The sequence below is a fragment of the Gigantopelta aegis genome, chromosome 15 (assembly GCF_016097555.1).
Source record: "Gigantopelta aegis isolate Gae_Host chromosome 15, Gae_host_genome, whole genome shotgun sequence".
Lineage (NCBI taxonomy): Eukaryota > Metazoa > Mollusca > Gastropoda > Neomphalida > Peltospiridae > Gigantopelta > Gigantopelta aegis.
This window is the reverse complement of record NC_054713.1, coordinates 26279767-26302870: the sequence shown is the minus strand read 5'-3', so window position 1 is coordinate 26302870 and position 23104 is coordinate 26279767. Positions and strand designations below refer to the sequence as shown.

Here is a 23104-nt window from a genome sequence, read left to right as displayed (position 1 = left end):
CATGTCTGTGGGATGGTGCATATAAAAGATCCCTTGCTGCTAATCGAAAAAATAGCCCATGAAGTGGCGACAGCGGGTTTCCTCTCTCAATATCTGTGTGGTCCTTAACCATATGTCAGATGCCATACAACCGTAAATAAAATGTGTTGAGTGTGTCGTTAAATAAAACATGTCTTTTTTTCTTTTCGATTATCAGCAAGGGATCTTTTATATGTACGGTGAGAACAGGATAAACATACATGTTTGAAATACCAGTCGTGGGCATTGGCTCGCGAGAAACAGCCCAATGGCCCCATGACGGAAAGTTTATCTCCTGTCACCATAAGTGTTCGGAACAAGTAACATCGTAATAGAGTGATACCATGATAATTATAACAATGAAAAACAATTGTATTGAAAATCACAAATTATGTTATAACTTGCTTGCACTCTAATAGTTTTGCAATGCTACAATGTGAAATACGATAGTTTTCACTTGAGGCCCAATTCACAAAGCATCTTAAGCAACCTCATGTGGCAGGAAAACTACTGTATTGCGAGATAGCTTCTGGAAAATTTCATTTACACAAACAGAAAACTAAAAAATATATCGAATTAGAACAGGAATACCTACACGTATTTGACCATTTGCAAATGTTAATGCTGGTATTACTGCCTCATGCATCCATTTTACCAGAATTAACGTCCATAAATGGCTAAATGCCACATACTGGTAGTTATCCCCCGACTGTCAGACCTGTACACGGTGAGAATGGTAAATACATGTAGCAAAATACCTGGATTAGCTCGCCTCTCTTCAATCCATCGGAAAGTTTATCTCGTGGCCAGTACGGCTCAAACATCTAGAGTAACAAACACGTTCAATAAATTAAACTTCATAACCTGTTAATGTTTCTGCTAAATAAAGTAGTACAAAAAGATCAACATCTTTAAAAACATATAACAACATGTAAAAACAGTATTTTGAATAAGAAATATATTTTTAAAAGAAAACTAACTTTATATAATATCATATTGTTCAAATTGGGTACTTTTTAGTTGCTGTGGCAACCATATAATATCAAATCTCAAAAATAACATAATTTTAATTCTTACATATCAGATAACTACTGTTTCAAAGGCAGTTTACTGTGTTTTGGTATATACATGTACATGTAATATTCATTTCACAATTATAGTGTTTTGATGTTCCAATCACAATGGTGCATGTAAAATGTAAAGGAGCTCAACTTGAGAAGAAGAATTATTCAGGTTAGTGCTACAATCAAGACAGGTCAGTGAGCTACAATCAGGGCAGTGAGTGCTACAATCAAGACAGGTCAGTGAGCTACAATCAGGGCAGTTAGTGCTACAATCAAGACAGGTCAGTGAGCTACAATCAGGGCAGTGAGTGCTACAATCAAGACAGGTCAGTGAGCTACAATCAGGGCAGTTAGTGCTACAATCAAGACAGGTCAGTGAGCTACAATCAGGGCAGTTAGTGCTACAATCAAGACAGGTCAGTGAGCTACAATCAGGGCAGTTAGTGCTACAATCAAGACAGGTCAGTGAGCTACAATCAGGGCAGTTAGTGCTACAATCAAGACAGGTCAGTGAGCTACAATCAGGGCAGTGAGTGCTACAATCAAGACAGGTCAGTGAGCTACAATCAGGGCAGTTAGTGCTACAATCAAGACAGGTCAGTGAGCTACAATCAGGGCAGTGAGTGCTACAATCAAGACAGGTCAGTGAGCTACAATCAGGGCAGTGAGTGCTACAATCAAGACAGGTCAGTGAGCTACAATCAGGGCAGTTAGTGCTACAATCAAGACAGGTCAGTGAGCTACAATCAGGGCAGTGAGTGCTACAATCAGTGCAACAATCAGGGCAGTGAGTGCTACAATCAGTGCAGTGAGTGCTACAATCAGAGCAGTGAGTGCTACAATCAGGGTAGTCAGTGCTACAAGCCACAAATTACATCACGTCTTCCGTGTCCTCTGTTCTCATTTCGTCTGTCTTGAGTCTGGCTGGGACCTTGACTGTTGATTCCATGTTGGCCTCGGTTTCTGTGTTTGCCTGACCTGGGTCTATCACCGCCATTATTGTGACCCACACACTTTTCCGTCATCTCACCTCCCACATGGTTTCTGTTGTTCTTGTTACGGTCATACACCATGTTTGGTCTGTTTGCGCCACCACTCGCCAGCATAGGATTGTTATTTTCGTGAGCTCTGCCACACCTCATTTGTTTCTTTGTTTTCTCATTAACATCTTTAATTTCACCACTGGATTTTGAAGCAGTTTCTGCAACAAACAATACACCAATTTGTCAAAGAAATTATTTTTCTAATAACAAAAACTACATTTCATTCACTTCGTGTAAGCATTTTAAGTTATATATGATCAATAAGTGCAGTCTGGTATGATCATCATGTGTTTTGTTCTAAAATTCAATCTTTTACAATCTTCTCAATGATCTGAGTTCAGAATTGGGAAGAATGTAAAAGAACAAATTTTGTTAACTAACAAGTAAATATTAAATGGTTGGAGACATGTTTTCTATTACAATACAGATATTGTCCTCCAATTTGTAGCTTAGCATTTTAAAAAAATTGAGGACATTTGCCACTGTCTATTGTTTTGTTAAAAATAAATGCTGAGGAGGAAGCCATTGCCAAGGCACCTAACTGAAGTAGTTTTCAGCTCCATATGATTTATCGACATTTATGTTTGTTTGCACAAGAGCTACCAGTATCTTTAACTTTTCATCTCAGCGACAATTTCGAAAACTTTTATCTTCTCAAAATCTGGCACATCAAGTCTAGAATTTTGTCTTAAATTGTCAATACATTACTAAAGAAATTATTAAATGTGTCTGTCTGATCACTAAGTGTTGTTCCATTGTCACATTTCAGCTCTGCTGGACTTCATACATTTGAAATATTTAGAAATTTAATTGATAGTAATGTCCACATTTATCGGAAAGGTTTCTAAATATACACTTGAATCAAATCATAATATTTTGTTATCAAATACTAATACTTCCAATAATAAACTGAAAACTTGTAATAATTAGTTTTATCTAGCATCAATATTACCGAAATGAATTTTGCCAAGAAGCGAACAATGCCTGACTGGTGACTGCAAACAACACGATATCAGGGATCATACTGGAAAGAACTTTCTTTTAGCCAATTTTCACACATACACATGTATGTAGAGTATTTCATTTAAGAATTGACCGCGATTATTTTTTGGTTCATGCAAGTATGAACCGAAAAAACAATTTGCACAATGTATGACTCCGCTAATTTATTAGCCAAATTTATGCTAATCATTGTAGCTACTATGAATTAAAATTAACAATATTGGCAAATTTGTCAATGGACAGGGTGAGCCCTGCGATATGCAATCATGTAGTCTCACAGATGTTAAGACAGCTATGACACTAAACTAGCCAGTGTCTTGTTGTGTGATTATGTTTTTGAAATTGTCACAGCAATTTTGACTACTTTTGGCGGAAAAAGGGCCTGCTATAGTAACTATAGCTTATTTTTTTAAAATACTAAACCAGTATTCCCTTATTACTACGTATTACGATCAAAATAAGCAACACAAGACGTACATGTATATAGACAATCATAGTTCAAACATTGTTTAATAAACATAGTACTGACATTTTATTAACAGCAATCCGTAATTCACTTTTATATATTAAATGTGTAAGACGGTGAATGTTGTAGATTAACCATTCAAAATAAGTCCCACAAACTGATTAATAAGTATAAGTTAATAGTGCTCATTTTAAAAGTTTGTTTTGTTTAACGACACCACTAGAGCACATTGATTTGATAAAGAGAGGAAACCCGCTACATTTTTCCACTAGTAAGCAAGTGATATTTTATATGTACCATCCTACAGACAGGATAGCACATACCACAGCCTTTGACCAGTTGTGGTGCACTGGTTGGAACGAGAAAAATACCAATTTTAATTGGTTGGCCTGATCACCTGGTAGGATTTCATTTCTTTTCCCACACTCAGCCGAAATCCATATTCATGAAAAACAAAATGATTACAAATGAGTAGTACTAGTGAAGTGAACAAAATAAATTCAATGCTTCTGTTACATAAAATAGATACCTGTATGTGTTGGGGGTTTTCCCCAAACGTATATAATTCAACATACCAAATGAGTCTTATCTATGTATAAACAATAAATAATATTAATTGTTAAACCAAATATCTAAATATATTTTGCATTTCAAAAATTATGATCTGAGAAAATATACACCTGGAAATTAATTAAGCACCACCCAATTTATATTGTCACCAAATTATTATTATGGGTGGTAGCCAGGCAATATTAATACTGTAAAAATCATGTCCCTTCCCATGCTCCATACTGTTGTTTCGTTGTCCTTGCCAGTCAAGAACCCGCACAAATAGCACATGCAGAAAACTAACCTCACACATAGGAAAACCAAGTTTTTGTTCAATTAAGTTTGATGTTTGTTTTCGGAAAATAATTTTCCTTTTGTGCTTAATAAGCGTCTAATGGTTCACAGAAAACTGTCCATTGCCACTAAGTGGCAGATTGTTGGAATGAATAATGTGGGATTGTTATGCAGGGAAATTGGGCGTCAGTTGGGTCGGAATCATACTGTAATTAGTCGACTCGTACAAAAACACCAACAAACCAATGATGTCAAGGACAGGAACCATCCAGGACAACCTCATAAAACATCTCCACGAGAAGACAGGGTGTTGTTAAGACTTGTTCAATATTTCCCTTTTTCCAGCAGCAAGACCTTGAGAGATAACTGGATTCCCAACAGGGCCATGTCAACAAGGACTGTAAGGAATCGGCTGAAGACGGCTGGGTACCAAGCCAGGAGGCCTATCAAACGTCCCCTTCTGACACCAGCACACACAGCAGCACGTTTAGCATGGTGTCAGGTACGCCACAGATGGAATCTTGCATCCTGATGAAAGATTCATTGGTCCGATGAAAGCCACTTTCTTCTGCACATGACTGATGGAAGAACTTATATCTCGAGGCAATCAAATATTGCCTATGCCACCAACAACATCCATGAAACCATTCCATTTGGCGGTGGTTCTGTGATGGTGTGGGGATGCATTTCGCATGATTGCAAGGTGGATCTGGTCATTGTTCAAGGCAATCTTAATGGGCCAAGATATCAGAGAAACATCCTGGAAACCGTTGTCGTCCCTCACTTTCACAACCATGCTTTGGCCACGAGACCAATGTTTATGGATGACAATGCTAGACCCCCATCGAAAGCGTGCAGTAATGGATTTCCTACACCTAAATGCAATCACTACCATTCCTTGGCCGGCACAAAGCCCCAACCTCAATCCAACTGAGAACTTGTGGGACATTCTGGGTTAAAGAATATGTCAGAGAGATCCTTCAGTCTAATGTGGGGGTTACACCAGATACTGAAGTTTTGAAGATTTTCTGACACTCTGGACTTTGTTCAAACATGACAGCCATAAAACACTTCTGAAAATCATTTCAAACTAGCGCCAGTCCCATAGTTAATTTACCTACATTTTCACCCAAATTGACACATTTCATTTACCTTGTAACATTACGCATTAAATCAGGATAAAATTATGTCTTAACTTTTGTGTGATCATGTGACATGCTACATCTCCACAAAAAAATTGCAATTTACATGGAATGGGTCAATTAAATAGTCACAGTTCATTGCGAAAAATAAGTTACTTCCGAAAATCAGGGTGGTGCTTAATTAATTTCCAGGTGTATATATTTACAAATTAAAGCATTAATTTAGTAGAATAGGCCAAGCACATGATAAAACAGATTACATGTACATTACCTCCTATAGAAGACACTTCAGTATCAACGGGATTCTTTGCTGCCATGGTAACCTTCGAAATAAGACAAGTTTTCAAAATGATGTTGAACATGAAAATAAATTAATCATACATGTATACATTGTATATATATTATATACATCACAAATGGTAGTTGTAGTAGTAGTAGTAGTAGTAGTAGTAGTAGTAGTAGCAGCTGCAGCAGTAGTAGTAGCAGAAGCAGCAGTAGTAGTAGCAGCAGCAGCAGCAGGAGCAGCATTATAGTTGTAATATAATAATAAATATATATATTTTTTTATTTTTTTTACAGACTTTGAACAAGACGTTTCTGCCCTCTCTATAAATTGTGAGTATAAGTCTAGTTTTTAAACAACAAAATTTAGACACACACATTTGGGCCAATCAATAATTGTGACAGTGACTGTTTAACACTCTAGGGATGTATCAGAAAATGTTAACAGTAAGTTTATTTATTGCTCAATAGTACTATTAGTAGTTTTTACCGCAGTAATCTATGATACAGTGATACAATGCATGCTGGGACGGTTGCAAGTCTTAATCATTAATACACACACTACAGGAAAAAACTGACAGCACACCCTTTCAATAAGATATATTCCGGTTAAATACATATATGTAAGTATGTGCCGACTGGTTTCTTCCTGTAGTGTGTGTATTAGTGATTAATATGTCACATATTAGTTACAGCGAACTTGAAAATGATCAATGCAAATATGTTTAACATCAAACATAGTTACATAGAGGATTGTTGTTGTATTAGAGTGGGAATCAGATTTAGGAAAAAAATTATATTTTAGACACAGGAGCTTGCAACGATTTGGCTGTCAATCATTGCCAAAGCATTACAGGGTGTATACTACCAAATCAAATCCCATAGACGACAATAGTAACATATGTGGCTAAAACTCCTACCTGCAACGTATCAACCGACATAAACGCCACGGATATAAATACTACCACCCCTCACACTTAAAGTGAATCAGAAAAAAATGGGGGTCAAGCTGCTCGTTTCTGAAATAACGGGTAGCATCTATGACTACCCTAGTTCCGCACAAAATTCAAGTACTTTTTTTTACAGGTACCCCATATATGTTTCAAGCACAAGGCTACTTGACACATTGGTACTAGATGAAATAAAATTGCATTTTTTTTTTACCCAGATAAAACTATTATTTTTTACAACCAACACACTCACATTTATAACCAATCACAGGACTTGTGGTGTTCACTTCTCTATCAAAAGTTCGGTGCACCTCCAACTTTGACCCAGCCGGAAGTTATTTGGTCTAGTACTACCTATATAGTTTCTTCTAGCTTTACCCCACATATCAATATCAATATTATAAGGGGTAGGGCTGGAGGTGGCTCAAGCTACCATTATAGCCTAGCCCGAGTACTCTGACTGTAAGAGAGCTAGACGGACATTTGGACGGTTATTAGCCCTTATAGTCAGAGACCAAGCTATGTTTGGGTTTTTTGCAATCGCTGCCCACCAAATGGTAGTCAAAGATTCCCACTCTAATACCACGACAATCCTATGTTTGATACCAAATACCTTTACATCGATAACTTAATTTTAGTTCCTTGATTTTAAAAAATCCACATATTAATCACTAATACACACACTATGGAAAGAAACCTGATAGCACCCACATTCTGCTAAGCTTCGGCCAACTTTGACGCCGGTATTCCAAAGCTCGCTGACCTATATCGTGACGTAGCATCACATGATCGCCCACTTGGTAATTCCGCTTTATAGAGGTTGTCTCATATGAGGTTACAACATGGATTAGTTTTGGTTTGTGTTTCTGCGATGATATGCACTTGTTGTAAAGAACATTTCAAGCATAAAAGAGGACAATTTTGGAGAAAAGGAATTCACACACAATTCAAAGGTGGGCCCAGTGCTGCACAAATATTAAGTCATATTTTTGAGGTAACTGTGACTCTCGAAAAATAATTATTCATCTATATCCAATGACGATTCGTTCCTTGGACACTAAAAGAAAAAGAAAAAGTCAAGTGCCCGACAATCATCAAAGCAACAGAGAGTGGTACACAGTGCATGCCAAGCAGGCATACCATTCGGAGATCAACAACTTTTTCACCTGGAGAAAAGGTGAATATAATATTGTTTGTGTGTGGGTGTGTATTATAGTTATTAACGTTATAGAAATAAATAACATACAGTAAAGTACTATTATAACGAACTGCAAGGGACCAGGAATATAGGTTCGTTATAGCAGTAGTTCGTTGTACACGTTTACAGAAGTTAGCCATTTTCATTCAGGAAGTCGGCCATTTTGGATTTTTCTAATTTAAACACCATAAATAAAAGAATTAGTGGTGTGGGTGTTTTTAATATTTCATTTATTATCACCAATAGAAGCAAATAAATACAGCATGTTGAATCAAATGAGTGTTCAGTCAGTCACATTTTGAAACAAAGTTGCTTATTCTTGTGACCTTGTCTGCTTAGTAAGCGTTGGTCATACAGCCTGCAGGCTGTAGCAATGTTGGCAGAAGGGTACTAAGAGTGGACTTTGCAATATCGAATTCGGTTGCTATATCTTTCTTTGATTTTCGGCCGGATTCAGTAGCCGATATAATTTGGAATTTCGTATCTAGATCAAGCGCTTTTCTCTTACGTGATGATTTGCTGTCCATCATGATTGTGCACCTACCGAATACTGTTCAACATTTCATAATATTTGTGGTACCTACTTTCAACACAATATTAATATCTGATTATTTTACACTAATTACAATGATTGTATAGTGAGTTGCAGGTGTCAGTCTTATTGTTGGATACAGGCACTTAAACAAGCACACAATTAATAGCAGTGTAAGAACAGACTGTTAATTGCCTAATGAATTCCTCCCTTAATTGATACCAATCTACTACATAACGACAAGTGGACTTTATCTGATTGGAATTATCAGTGCAGGTGTTTTGGATGCATTGTCGTTAATGCTACTGATTGATCAGATGCTAGTGATCGAGTTGCATGTGTCAGTCTTATTGTTGAAAGGAGGGAAGGAAATGTTTTATTTAACAATTAATGCATTCAACACATTTTATTTACGGTTATATGGAAGGAAGGAAGGAAATGATTTAACGACGCACTCAACAATTTATTTACGGTTATATGGCATCAGACATATGGTTAAGGACCACAGAGATATTGAGAGAGGAAACCTGCTGTTGCCACTTCATGGGCTACTCTTTTCGATTAGCAGCAAGGGATCTTTTTATACAGGGCTTCTAGATTATGGTAGCCCCATGCACTCCCATGGCTAGTGATATTTAATGTTGGGCTAGTAAATAACTACTACTGCCATGCAAAAAGAGTCTAATGCTGCAGTTAAGTCTATTTTGTAATTATGAATATCCTGCCCTTACCACCACCACCTAATGTTACTGTTTTTAAGCTCTGTCTAGGTGACATATCCGATTGTTACTATTAATTAGTAAAATTGTATTAACTTAAAGTAAAGTAGGGCTAGTGGATTTTTAATTGTGGCTAGTACATTTTTTAAATCACTGATTCCATGGCTAGTGGATTTTATAAAAATTCCAGAAGCCTTATTTTATATGTACCATCCTACAGACTGGGTAGTACATACCACGGCCTTTGATATGCCAGTCGTGGTGCACTGGCAGGAACGAGGATCGATCCCAGACCGACCGCGCATCGAGCGAACGCTTTACCACTGGGCTACGTCCCGCCCTACGGCTATATGGCGTCAGACATATGGTTAAGGACCACACAGACATTGAAAGAGGAAACCCACTGTCGCCACTTTTCGATTAGCAGCAAGGGACTTTTTTATATGTACCATGCCACAGACAGGATAGTACATACCACAGCCTTTGTTACATCAGTTGTGGAGCACTGGCTGGAACGAGAAACAGCCCAATGAGTCCACCGACAGAAATCGGTCCTAGACCAACCGTGCATCAAGCGAACACTTTACCACTGAGCTACATCTCGCCCCGTCTTATTGCTGGATACCAGCAAAATGTCAAGGAAATGATAGGGACTTAAACAAGTGAACAATAGCAGTGAAAGAAAGAAATGTTTTATTTAACGACGCACTCAACACATTTTATTTACGGTTATATGGCGTCAGACATATGGTTAAGGACCACACAGATTCTAAGAGGAAACCCGCTGTCGCCACTACATGGGCTACTCTTCCGATTAGCAGCAAGGGATCTTTTATTTGCGCTTCCCACAGGCAGGATAGCACAAACCATGGCCTTTGTTGAACCAGTTATGGATCACTGGTCGGTGCAAGTGGTTTACACCTACCCACTGAGCCTTGCGGAGCACTCACTCAGGGTTTGGAGTCGGTATCTGGATTTAAAATCCCATGCCTCGACTGGGATCCGAACCCAGTACCTACCAGCCTGTAGACCGATGGCCTGCCACGACGCCACTGAGGCCGGTCAATAGCAGTGAAGTAAGAACATACCATTAATTGTTCAATACATTACTCCCTTAATTGATGCCAATCGACTACGTAAATACACGCAGACGTTATCCGACTGATCTTATCACAATATCAGTATAGTCATTTTTTATGCATTAAATTGCCGTTATAATGCTACTGATTGATAAGATACAAATATTAAGATATAAAAAATATTAGGTATACGCTATACAGTTTGTTCTATACATTAAAATTTATTCATACTATATACCGGTAGTGGGGAAAATCGGGATTTTACAATCAGTTCGTTCTAACCCACAGTTTATTGTAAGTGTGCCCGTTCTAAAAGTACTTTACTGTGATATAATAAATCTGAAAGTAATGAAAATGTGCTATTTGTGAAACATACTCTCAAATGCATGCACATGCACACATATATGATAAAGACATTTACAATATTGCTATGCTGAATGTTTTGGTTCATAGTACATAATTATATATTTTTAAAAAATAAAGAATTTTTTTATGTAATATGTTGCACACACACACACACAGATATATATATATATATTTACGAGTTTTAGAATCTGCATAAACCCATTTATTTTCTAACAAAATAAGATTTCTTCAATGAAATTCTTTCACCAAATTATTAGAAAATTCCTCGTGGCTTTTTGGAAATTTGCAGTTGAGGAATTTGATATGAAACAACTGTAATTAAAATCAAATTCTTCCAAAATGGCATTAGCCAACTCCTCACTGTTGTAACCTCGTATGAGACAGCCCCTGTAAGGTGGAATCAACCAGTGACACTATGTCACGATATAGGTCAGCGAGCTTTGGAATAACGGCATCGGAGTTGGCTGAAGCTTAGCAGAATGTGGATGCTGTCAGGTTTCTTTCTGTAGTGTGTGTATTAGTGATTAATATGTGACTGTCACCAAATGTTAAAATAATGTTACTGCTGTCCTTTATTAATCATGTACTGTTACATACTAGTACGTACAAGTTTACATGATGCAGTGAATCTCCTCTAAACAGTAGCCTAACCCCATGTGCCAAATTGGGCCCAAGTAAGTTCGATGAGTATCCAGTTTACAGGGGGACTGACGGATAAGTCTTTGTTGTATTCTGTTCACTGTTAAATATAGAAAAAGTAATAAAACTGTCAAATACCAACTACAATCAAATGTGGATAAAATGATGCAATTTATAAGCACTTAGCTGGGGAAGTCGGGGTGCGTTTTTATCATCAAACAAGTTGACGTATTGTCAAATTTTTGACATGTTGCAATTTCATTTGAAAATAAAATACAGTCGACATCTTTCCACGAATTCAAGCTGAAGTATTTACTTTGTTAAAGGCACGTTAAACACTTAACAACAAAAAAATAAGATTAATGATTGTCCGGTCACTGCGGAAAGGCATACGAGATGTAAACAAATTTCAATCACAGTCACAACTCAAATAACTTTATAAAAACAAAGCTAGCGATAAACATACTGATTAATGTGTACTTTACTTACTTCAAAATAAACATTTCCATTTAACTTTGGATACTTAATTGACATTTGTCAAAAATGCAACACAAGCTGAAGTAAAGGTACAGTAGAGTGACAGCTAACCTGGAGCCTCATCCAAGGTAATATTCAGCCATAAATGATGACTGCTACCTGTGTAACCATGTGGTGTCAGACGTACAATTTATATTAAACAAACACAATGGAACTAGATGATTCGTTTACTGTTCAGTTTAGGATAGGCCAAAACATTCATTTAAAGGATGCGCTGGTCGTTGGATTCGCAACGCATAGGGCTACCTCGGAAAACTTTTCCATGGAAAACGCGGTGAAAGTGTTCTAGTAACAGTTCAAGTATAAGTATGTGCATCGCCGCATAATATGGTAAAAAACAACAACAAAAAACCCACCTTTAAATATGCATTTTAAAACGTACTACATCGCATTGCTTCAACACAGAAATACTTACTCTTAATATTAGTTAAGTTTTTGTTTATCAAAGCTTGGCAAATGAAACATTTGTACAGGGCCGATGATAAGATAAAAAAAATCAATGTGCTCTAGTGGCGTCGTTAAATAAAACAAACTTTACTTTTTTCATTTGTACCGGGCAACGTCCATGACTAGATGTTTATTTAGGCCTGTAGGAACGATATCTGGAGTGGGAGATGGTCACAACCTCTATGGTGGGGAGACATGCCATATTTTAACTTTTATTTATATAGAAAGAGCCTTTTATTTGTTCTGATAACAAATCAACAAGAAATCACGTAATCGTGCTTATTCCGCCTTTTCACGGGTTTGTTGATCGATCGTAATTTTGTTTTGTCATAATCAATTATTTTTAAGTAACTTATTTCATAAAATTCACTGAAGAGATATATGTAAATATAACACCTAAATAATAAAATGATAAATGTTAACTAATATATTTTATAATCGTAGATTAACCCGTCTTAACAGGCTTTTGTTTTATCACTTTACAAGTGTTCTCGCTGCTCCATTTAAGCGGGGCATTTTGCCACCCTCCTTTCAAATTCTCCGCCCTCCTTTATTTTCCTGCGCCCTCCTTTATTTTCCAGCACCATACTATATTTTACAGCACCTATCTCCACTATTTCCAAATGCACACTTTTTTCCACACATATAAAAACAACGATCAGTCTGCACACTGGACATCAAAGGAAACAAGCCGCGTTGTATATAAAAAAGCAATTGACAAAACATTTACGTAATTTATCAGTATCTTTAACCACCTCTATTTTGTCCCATACCTGTATCCATTTGTATGTTTAATACACAGAATAAAAGTTATATTTTAATTGAGCAATGAAAACATTTTTATTTTTGACGGATTCGGCAATCTCCGACTTAAAAAAAACCCGACTTATTTGGCGGTAAATTTGTCACGTGATCAGAACGGTCATTCTGTCTTTTGTTTCCACTAACTATCGTCTGATATTTTGTCCTCAATTGCAGATATAATTGGTTGTAACTGATGATTTTTACTTTCTGTCATTCTGTTTATTCAGCAATTCTTTATAAAATATTGTAAACTTTTCATTTTGAGGAGATATCACCATTTATACAATTAATGGGAGTGGTAGTGTTTATTATTAAAATCATTTTATCTTGGGTGCCACATAATATATTCACCGCCTTTACAAAAACGAAACTACTTTTTATCAGCTGGCGATAATATTTTATCACAGCGATTGATTCATTCAATGAAGATGGAAAGAACAAAAAATTTATCCGACATTAGGGGATCACTTTACAAACAATTTTTATTGTTTTTCGTATATCTTGAAATCTTTATTAAAATAATAAATATTAAAACTTTGATCGGTTCAGCAAAACCGGAACTGCCCATGAATGTCGGACCGATAACATCTTCGGTTTAATTAAAAGACGAGTCTGTCTGTATTTTGTATAAATATGGAGTGTGTCTTTCCACAAAGTCTACCAACACACAACAATAATATGGTAACCAAGCTCACCCCACCCTACTCCTTTTTTTTTTTTTTTTTTTTTTGCTTTTCCTTTGTTTGGTTTTTTTTGTTTGTTCTTTTCTTTTTTTTGAAGGGCGTGGTACCGCGCGGCTGCCCTGCTTTAATTTTCACCCAGCGGCGAGAACACTGTTTACCGATGATGATGTAATTAGTAATTCACATAATCAAAGGAAAACTGACTTTCACATTTGTAGTGAACAGACAACTACTTTGTTTTTAAATACAAATGGTATCAAATATAATTTGTTGATCAGATAAATTATTTATGTCAGCCAAGTTCCAAGTAGGGAATTCGGAACTTAATCACAACTCCAAGGTATTCCGAATATTCACGAGCTAAGACTATTGTGTTATCAAGACAATGTTTATTTAACTCTCAAACCACGATATTTGTATAACATTTTGCGACAAGACACCGCTGATTTCGTTGTTGTTGTTTTTTAAGTACAACCATTGCTAAAAATTATGATACTGTTCTTAAAAAAAAAAACTTGTCCGCCGGATAACGACTAAGGTAAATTATGCTTGTCCGGGTAAATTTTCACTTGTCAGGACAAACGGACAAGTGCTTATTTCGAACGCTGCATATAAAAGATCACTTGCTACTAATAATAAAATGTAGCGGGTTTCCTCTCTAACACAATGATAAAATTACCAAATATTTGACATCCAATAGCCGATGATTAATGAATTAATGTGCTCTAGTGGTGTCGTTACACAAAGCAAACTGTTTTGGTGATTGTCGGGCACTTGTCATATTATGTATAAGACGGCCCCTGGAAGACGGAATGGCAGTGCACTGGGCAATCATGTGACGCAACATCACGATATAGGTCGGCGAACTTAGAATTCTGCTGTCCAGAGTTTGCCGAAGCTTAGCTGAATGTGGGTGCTGTCGGGGTTTTTTCTGAAGTGTGTGTATTAGTGATTAATATCTGAAATTTTTTTTTTTAATCAAGGAACTCGAAAATGGTCGATGTAAATTTATTTTACGTCAAACATAGGATTGCTGTGGTATAGGAGAAGCCACGGTGACGTCACATGTTTTGATTACGTGGTACCGCGTGAGCGCTGGTAGGCAAGAAACCAGTTGACAATACTGGCATTAGTAGTAATGAACAATCGAATGTTTTTCCGTCAATTAAATCAGTGTAGACTAGTTTTGATGAATGGTATTTTGTCATGGTAATTTCATACGTTGTTGTTAGATGCACAAGTCACTGTAGTAAGGATTATGAAATTAGTTTCATCAAATACAGTGGAAGCGAAACGTTGAACAGTTAAAGCTGACAACAATCAACTTTGCCCATCCCACAACGGAGATCGTCATTTTATAAAAGGTTTGTTGTATGTTATTCATTCGTAATACTAATACACGTCAGTATTTATTGAAATGAAAAATTGAAAAGATAATAAAATAAAAAATAATAATAATAAAAGCCCCCACCAAACTGACATGGAAACAAAGATGCCCTGTGAACAGTAGGCCTACCCAGTCAATCGACAAACGTTTTATGTAACTTTTTGACATTTTGTTTGTATTGACAGATCCATTATAGTGGGTAAAACAAAAATCTGAATATATTTTATATTGTATTATGCCATAAAATATGTAGGTGGCTGGAGTATTTATATTTTTAATTAAATAACGGAGCTGTGTGTGTGTGTGCAATCAAGCATATATATATATTGTTTCATATGAAAATGGTTCTGAAATATTTCCATTTATTAATTATATTATATGTTAATTATAATGTTTTACTTTTTTTATTGAAGAAGTGATCCACAGGTGTATTTGTAATGTGTAAGTTGATTTTTTAATAATAAAATAAAAGGTATAAACATTTCAGGGTGGGATATCAGATGTATTAAATCATTTGTTTGGGATTAAAAATAAATAAACAATAATAATAATAATAAAACTGGATATTGATCCACAAGTTGGTGACAGCCACCATATTTTATTAAAAACATAAATTATGTTACATGCATTTATTATATAAGTTATCTGAATTTGTTTGCAGCAAATAAAGAAAGAAAAGGGGAGCTGATTGTATTTATAAGTATTATTGTCATCAGTGACAGATGTCAATATGTCTTCACAAATACATTTATGTGTATTCAAATATTTCAATAATATTCAATATATATGTCCTTGACCAACATCTTGGGCTTACATGATACAGTCAAAAAATGCTATAGTTACTAGTACTAATATGTACACAATATAAAACTTTCATACTTATATATCATAGAAATTTACCAATTTTCATTTTTTTCTTCTAGGTATCGGTGATCCCTGTTTATGGACAAAAAGAGAACCGGCAACTCTTGGATGAAAATTGGGCCTTTCACGATGAATTAAGGGCGTTTAAGTTTTAGGGTGAATTAAGGGATGCTAAGGAGAACACTGGTATCAGATTCAGCGATTCTTTTCTACAGTATCTCATGTTTCTGTGCATAAGAAAGATACCAGAACTTTTTTCACTGACTTTCCAAACTACCATATGTAATATTATTGAGGCTATTCAGTATGTGATGATGACATTGATAACACTTGGATTTAATCTTTTTTTACCAGGATCTCTATTTTCTAATAAAAACAGACTTTACAAAATCAATAAAATTATATCGAGAAACAATAGACAACACATATTTATTATTTTCTTTTTCTATTATCATTATAAACCAATGATCAAATGATATTTGCATTGTGTTAATGTATGTCTTAAATTAAACATTGTATTGTTACCATTTACAGTAATTTGTTGTTTTAACTGGTTTATTAATCAGGTTGAAAGTGATGGCCTTTGAAACTGTGCCTCTTGTCAAAGGTAACTGACACTGTTTTAGATTTGAAAGGAAGGAATCTTTTATTTAACAATGCACTCAAGTCATTTTAATTACAGATATATGAAGTCGGACATGTTTAGGGATCACACAGATAATATTAGGGAGGAAACCTGCTACTGTCACACAATGGATTACTCTTTCTGATTAACAATAAGGGATCTTTTATATGCATCAGCCCACAGACAGGATAATAAATAGTGTAGCCTTTGTTACACCAGTTGTAGAGCACTGGCTGGAATGAGAAATAGCCCTATAGGACCACCAACAGGAATCAATCCTATATCGACTGCGTATTAAACTATGTCCTGGCCTGCATGGGATTAGGCAATTAAAATATTAATGGCAATTTTTATGTATATATATATATATATAAAATAATGCTATAAAAGTTTCTGAAGATGAAACCGCAAAGGTGAGGGACTAAGTAAATTTGAGATGTATCCGGTTTAAAAGGCTAAGTTCTGTACTAATATTTAAAAAGGGACGCTGTAGCTAGAGGAAGCAATGTATGTGTGGTCATGGAACATGTATGGAAACTAAATTTAGGTTCCTCCATTTTAATACAATGTGTTAATATGTATCCGATATCAGCAAGTTTAAGGAATAAAAAAGGACTTGATAAAATTAATAGTTTTAAAGTTTTTGTAAAGTTTTCTAATAAGATACTTGCTTAAATTTATTGTTGATGAAAAGCCTTACAAATGAACCAGTAGGGTAGTCTGATGTGTTATATATATAACTACTGTCTATATATTGTCTACTGGTTGTTCATTTGTAACGAATGTTCATATATATATATATATATATATGGGTTATTTAAAATTGTTTAAAGAAATAATTTCCTTTAACAAAGTGTAGGCCAATTATTTCTTTTAAACAGTTTTAAATAAAAAAATATAGGCCTACTTGTTTTATTTTATTATTTTTATTTGTGTGTGCGCGCGCTCGTTTGTATTGCTTAACTTGAAATATGGACCAGACGCTTTAAAAATACATGGACTAAAAATATTTATTCAGGTGAAAAGAAAAAGAAAAAAAAGGAAGTTTGCTATAGTTTTGAACTCGGTCAATCATCAAATTTTATGGGTAGAAAGAGTACATGTATCTCCTCCATACAGGAGCTATGTAGAATAACGTTCCCATGCTACAAGCGGTAATTTAAGCATGTTTTGGCCATTCTTTGCTATTCACGCTACGCTAGTTCGCTTTGTTACTAATGGCCATTATGATAGACTTCTGCCTACCAGATGCACGCGCATGCTGATACGTGACGTCACTTCCCTAAACACATGGCTTCTCCTATAGAGCGGAAATCTTTGACTACTTTTTTAGTGGTCGGCGATTGCCAAAAAATTACACAGCTTGGTCTCTGATAGTTCATAAAAATAAACTTGAATGTAAATGCACATTCGAGTTTATTTTTATGAACTAGGTCTCTGACTGTAACGAGAGCGTATTTATGTTCAAATGTCCGTCTAGCTCTCTTACAAGTTACAGTCAGAGTACTCGGGCTACCGTTAACGGCGTTACTTTTAGCCGAACGCAGTTTGCCAGTTTCAAGTTTGGGCCGTCGATTGTACAGTTTGCTCTGCCACTGCCCGTACTCGCCGTAATGATAGAAAGGTTAGAAATGATCTGTTGTAACAAAATAACAATAATTACCTTTTGTAACACAATAAAAATAATTACTATAAATTTACACAACACACTCAGTGTCTCCAGGATCTAGTATAACGCAACTGTTATGAAACTCAAATGCGAAAGTAAAACTTAACAGTTTTTACAAAATTGAAACGTGAATGAGAAGTACCAGTTAATGCTAACTAGTCTCGGTTGATCCAAACTGTCTGGTAATGACCGAGACCTCTAGGTTACAATATACCAAATCAATTCCTATAGTCGACAATGATACCGATTACTAATGAGCGGAGTGGATAATTTTGTTGTGCTCATATATATACCACTACGGTTTCGAGAATCTCCGTCCCGGGTCCCGTCTCTGGATAGCAAGAGACCGGATCCGGGACACAAATTATTCCCGGGGCAATTTAGAATTGTATGGGCTTTATAAATTTATGTGCGCATTGCCCAATTAATAATAAATATATATTTAAAAAATTGCGCATTTTTGATCGGGCTTTCTAAAATTCAAACTATTAATTTAACTAATTTAACTTATGCCCTTATGTCTGGGGGAGAAGAGGGAGGTTGTTTGGTGAGGTTGGGCCAAGGCCAACAGGAAGTTATTTATTGGTTGGGAAGAGTGAGAGGCATGACTCGTATTGGGAACATTGGTGTGACCCTTCGGGGGGGGGGGGGGGGGGGGGGGGGGGGGGGGGAGGAGGGGCGGGGCAGGCCCCCGGACAAACCTAAACACTCCCTACGGCCGAAACCGCCTAAGCGCCCTACCCTAATTTCCGGTGGACGACCCCCTCCCAGAGCCCCCTCCCGGCTCCTCCAACCGCTGAGCCCTCCAGTCTCGATGCCCTTTTGAAAGATTGTTGATAGTCCAACGGAGGTGTCGCTAGGAGAGTGGTAATTTCCAACGTTGTTGCTGTCTAGAAAGGGTAATTGATTTAAAGAAAGTTTTGCGTCTGGTGAGTCGTATTCTGGTAATCCTGAAGAGCAGAGGCGCCTCTCTGTCAACCAAGAGAACAAAAACGTTACGTCATTCATGAGACGCTGTGACCACTTTAAAGGTCCACAATCATGGCACATTATTAATACACAGTATATAAAACAAATACATAAACATTACAGTATTAAAAATAAAAAATAAAAATACCATCCCAGTTATTAATAAAGTAACTTTTTGTAAAACGCTTGGGGAAAACCCCCACTGCTCAGTCGGTTTGACCCACATCAGACCTGTGACGTAGCATCGGGCGTTCTGTTAGTAGGTCAACATGCCGACAGCAGAGAATGATTGTTCGAAAAACAGCTGATTCTTAACAGACGCTAGTTTGGACATTTTGGTCTTAACACATTTGTACATCTACTCTAATGGTACCTCGATTGGTGAGGAAGTGGTATATGTTATAGTTACATCATCCTTTTCCGAGAGATTTATCTAGTTAGACCACGGTTTTTGCGGCCGTTGAGTGACGGGTGTAATGATCGAGAGATCTATTACACCCGTCACTCAACGGCCGCAATAACCGTGGTCTATCTAGACAAATCTCTCGGAAAAGGATGATGTAACTAGCGTGTACCACGCCCCCATTACATATTTATATTGTAGCTTTATTAGTAATGTTAGTGAAAGTGTTACTTTTTAAAACAATGTTCTAATTTACTTCCTGCTGAACTATACGTGACCTGTAGGCGTAACTTTCTTCAGCCATTCAGCAATCGCTAAAATTTAGGTCAGACACGCCCGTGGTCTAACTATGGGATACACCACGGGTAAAATCAAAGGGACCGACACCAAAGGGTGGTACAAAAACACGTTAACCTAGTTACCTACCTACCTGTGAAAAGCAGTCTTGACTTTTGAAAGTGGGATATTAACATTTGACTGTAATAAAAAAATATGTGTTCAGATCGGAACGCATTTAAAACAACAAGCAGAATAAATAACATTATTTTATTGATTAATATAACATAAAATAGGGATCTGAATTTATTGTCTTAGACAGATCGTTAGATGCAATGCTACCTATACCCGTTACTACAGGTGTTGTCAATTGTTTATTAAGCTTTCAAAGAGGCGCGATTATTTCGTAACACTTTCTGTGGTGTCCTAATTACTGCCGTCATTGTTAAAAGGTGACCACTGGCAGACAGTAGGTATGATGGCATGCCAATCTAATTAAAATTAGCTCCACTATTAGGGCCTACATGTGGATCTAACAGCAGCCAGTTGTAGCTCATGTCCACCAATCAAAACCCTACTTGCAGAATCATGCCAGTGATTTAAAAATAAGTTTAAAATATTCCGAATTATCCTGAGGGTATACGACATGTTTCGTGTGAATTACGAATGCAATGTAAAACTGAAGACTGATTTAGTTGGGTATTTTTATAAATAAATAAATAATTTTTAATGTAAAATTGAAGACTGATAACCCATCCCGTACGTATTGGTATGGTTCGCTGTACTGCGGCCACTAAAATAGACTCGCCCGATATTTTTAGAATTTGTATGCTCCCAAATAACGTTATAAAAGGCGAAGTGTGATTGGTCAATATTTAAATTATTATCCAGTTTCAAATAGATCACGATGAGACAAGACGTGTGTCCATGCTCTCTCTCGAATTAACACCCCCCCCCCCCCCCCCCCCCCCCCACCTGGAGGGGCTGATGATCTCTTACGGAGCTTTGCTAGAGTACCGGATTACGTACACCGGGTCACGGGCTTCCGTGACCTTGGTGTACGGGGACCCGGTACCGCCGAAGAAAGGAAGGTGGAGGAAGAGGAGACGTGCGCCAAGGAAGGCTCAGGGGGAGACAAAACCGGCGGCTAAACCGCCGGCAGCGGCTCCTTCTGCTTCGCCACCCCCCCCCCCCCCCCCCCCCCCCCCCCCCCCCCCCCGTAAGAAGACTGGAATAGAAGAGGCACCAGCCCCGGACATCCCGTCTTCTACGATGGAACTTGGACCAACTCCATAGGCCTTGACTTCAGCGCCTCCGGTTGTGCCGCCGATTATACAGGCGACACCCGTTGAGGCGCAGGCCCGGAAGGTGTCTGTTGTAAAGAGGAAGGCGACCACTCCCCCGAGTGCCATACCAGCCAAGCCAAGTCGCCCCTCTCAACCGCCGAAGCCAGACGAACAACCAGTGGAGCCGTGGTCACTGCAGGCCAGCCGGCTCCCACAGCGTTTCCAACAACTGGTTAGAACCAACATCCAAGACGAACGCCATCTCATCAGCACGCCCAAGGCACTAGCATATCAACCTTTGCCAGACAATCCGGATGAGGGGGAATTCGCTGTACATCGACTCAAGATGCGGGAGGGACTCAACGCAGTTTGCGTCACCATCTGCCGGAGCGGAATATTCAGCCAAGGACTGCTACTATTGGAGATGGACAACCCGACAATACACCGCGTTCTGAAAACCGTCGCGGGGACTCATTACCGTACCATCACCAAGGCTTTAGCAGACTCCGACTACCGGCAGTTCCTCCCGCAGCTTGAGACCACCGGGTACATCGGATCCCCCTAGACGCCAACCTTTGCTAGGACAGGTATCAACCTCCTTTTTGGGCTAGTTAGACTTTAAACGTTTTCGATCGAGTTCAAAATTCTTATGTTTATTTTTTTATAAATAGTCTAACGCATTTTATTTTGGCGCCCGATCAATTGCTCAAAATCACCTTTAAAACTTTTCGGCCGAGCAGTCTCAACTATTTTGGGTTAAATTTTAGAGTCCAGACATGTTTTTGGATGCAGTTACTCTTTGTAGACTTAGGTATTTGTCAGGCTTCACCGAGGAATCGAAACTTAGCCAATCAGAGCACGGCTCCCACTCGGTGATACTTCAAGTTTGCGAAGTGTCTGCTATTCGGTCCGCGCTTGCGTTTGACCGCACTAAATGGCTTTTTTCCAAAACCTGCCCACTTCAAACTCAATCCCCCCCCCCGCTCCGGAGTTGGTCACTGGCGAAGTCAGAGGCTAAATCCGAAGTGGGCGTGCCTGAACCTCTGTGGATAGGGGCACGTTAAACACAGTTTCCATTCCATAAATTATTATTTACAGACGAAATGTTACCTGGACATTGGAGACTACGCAGTGTTGTTAGCAATCTGATTAAAATTAGTTCTACTGGTCTAAATAAAGCATGTGCCACTACCAGTCGTATGGTTAGTGACACTCTGATGATTCGTATAGTGGTAGTACTCTTTTATAGTCGTCGCTGTACGAGCGCGCGTTGTGAAACACTCGTACAACGGTTGATAAACTCGGAAGATCGATCAAGTTAAGGAAGATTTTAATAGGTTATAAGTTACACATTTCACAAGGTATAGTTATGTTCTTCTCTGGGTTCTCGTCACATAGTTAACTGATAGGATGATCGTGGTTCGGGATAAAATGTTCACAGGAACTGCATCTGCCTCACGTTATCGTCGGATGTTTCAGTTTTACTTTGGTCAGAAAGTATAACGACCGGCTGGGTCAACAAAGTAGCTGATTCTTGGATTGCCGTTGGCCGGAGCTTTTCGTGGTTGAGAAAAGACTGTCGATACAGCTTGCTGGCTCTTCTTTTAAACACTACTGGCACGAGGAAGGTATGCGGGTTATGCAGCGACATTGGTCGGTTGAGGCCGGATCTGTCCGTCAACACAGTCGTACGTGGTCATCTCGCACCGTCCACAAAGTTCATGTATGAATTATAGACTGACTTCCGCTGGCCATCATCGTTCCTTTAATGTCAGGAGAATTTAGTTAGCTATCTGTTCCTTTAATGTGAG

At 37.7% G+C, this 23104-nt stretch overlaps 1 protein-coding gene across 1 annotated transcript in view; it reads right to left on the bottom strand.

Annotated features, from left to right (window-relative positions):
• LOC121390200 (DIS3-like exonuclease 2) overlaps positions 1-18473 on the bottom strand; it is a 105897-nt gene extending 87424 nt beyond the window's left edge. Inside the window, exons 1-4 of the mRNA XM_041521964.1 lie at positions 18354-18473; positions 5850-5901; positions 1958-2283; positions 777-842 (exon numbers count right to left, since the gene is read on the bottom strand). Of these exons, the coding sequence (XP_041377898.1) occupies positions 777-842; positions 1958-2283; positions 5850-5895 (438 nt within the window). The 5' untranslated portion in view covers positions 5896-5901; positions 18354-18473. The remainder of the gene's footprint in view (positions 1-776; positions 843-1957; positions 2284-5849; positions 5902-18353) is intronic.
• Positions 18474-23104: the final 4631 nt, after the last annotated feature.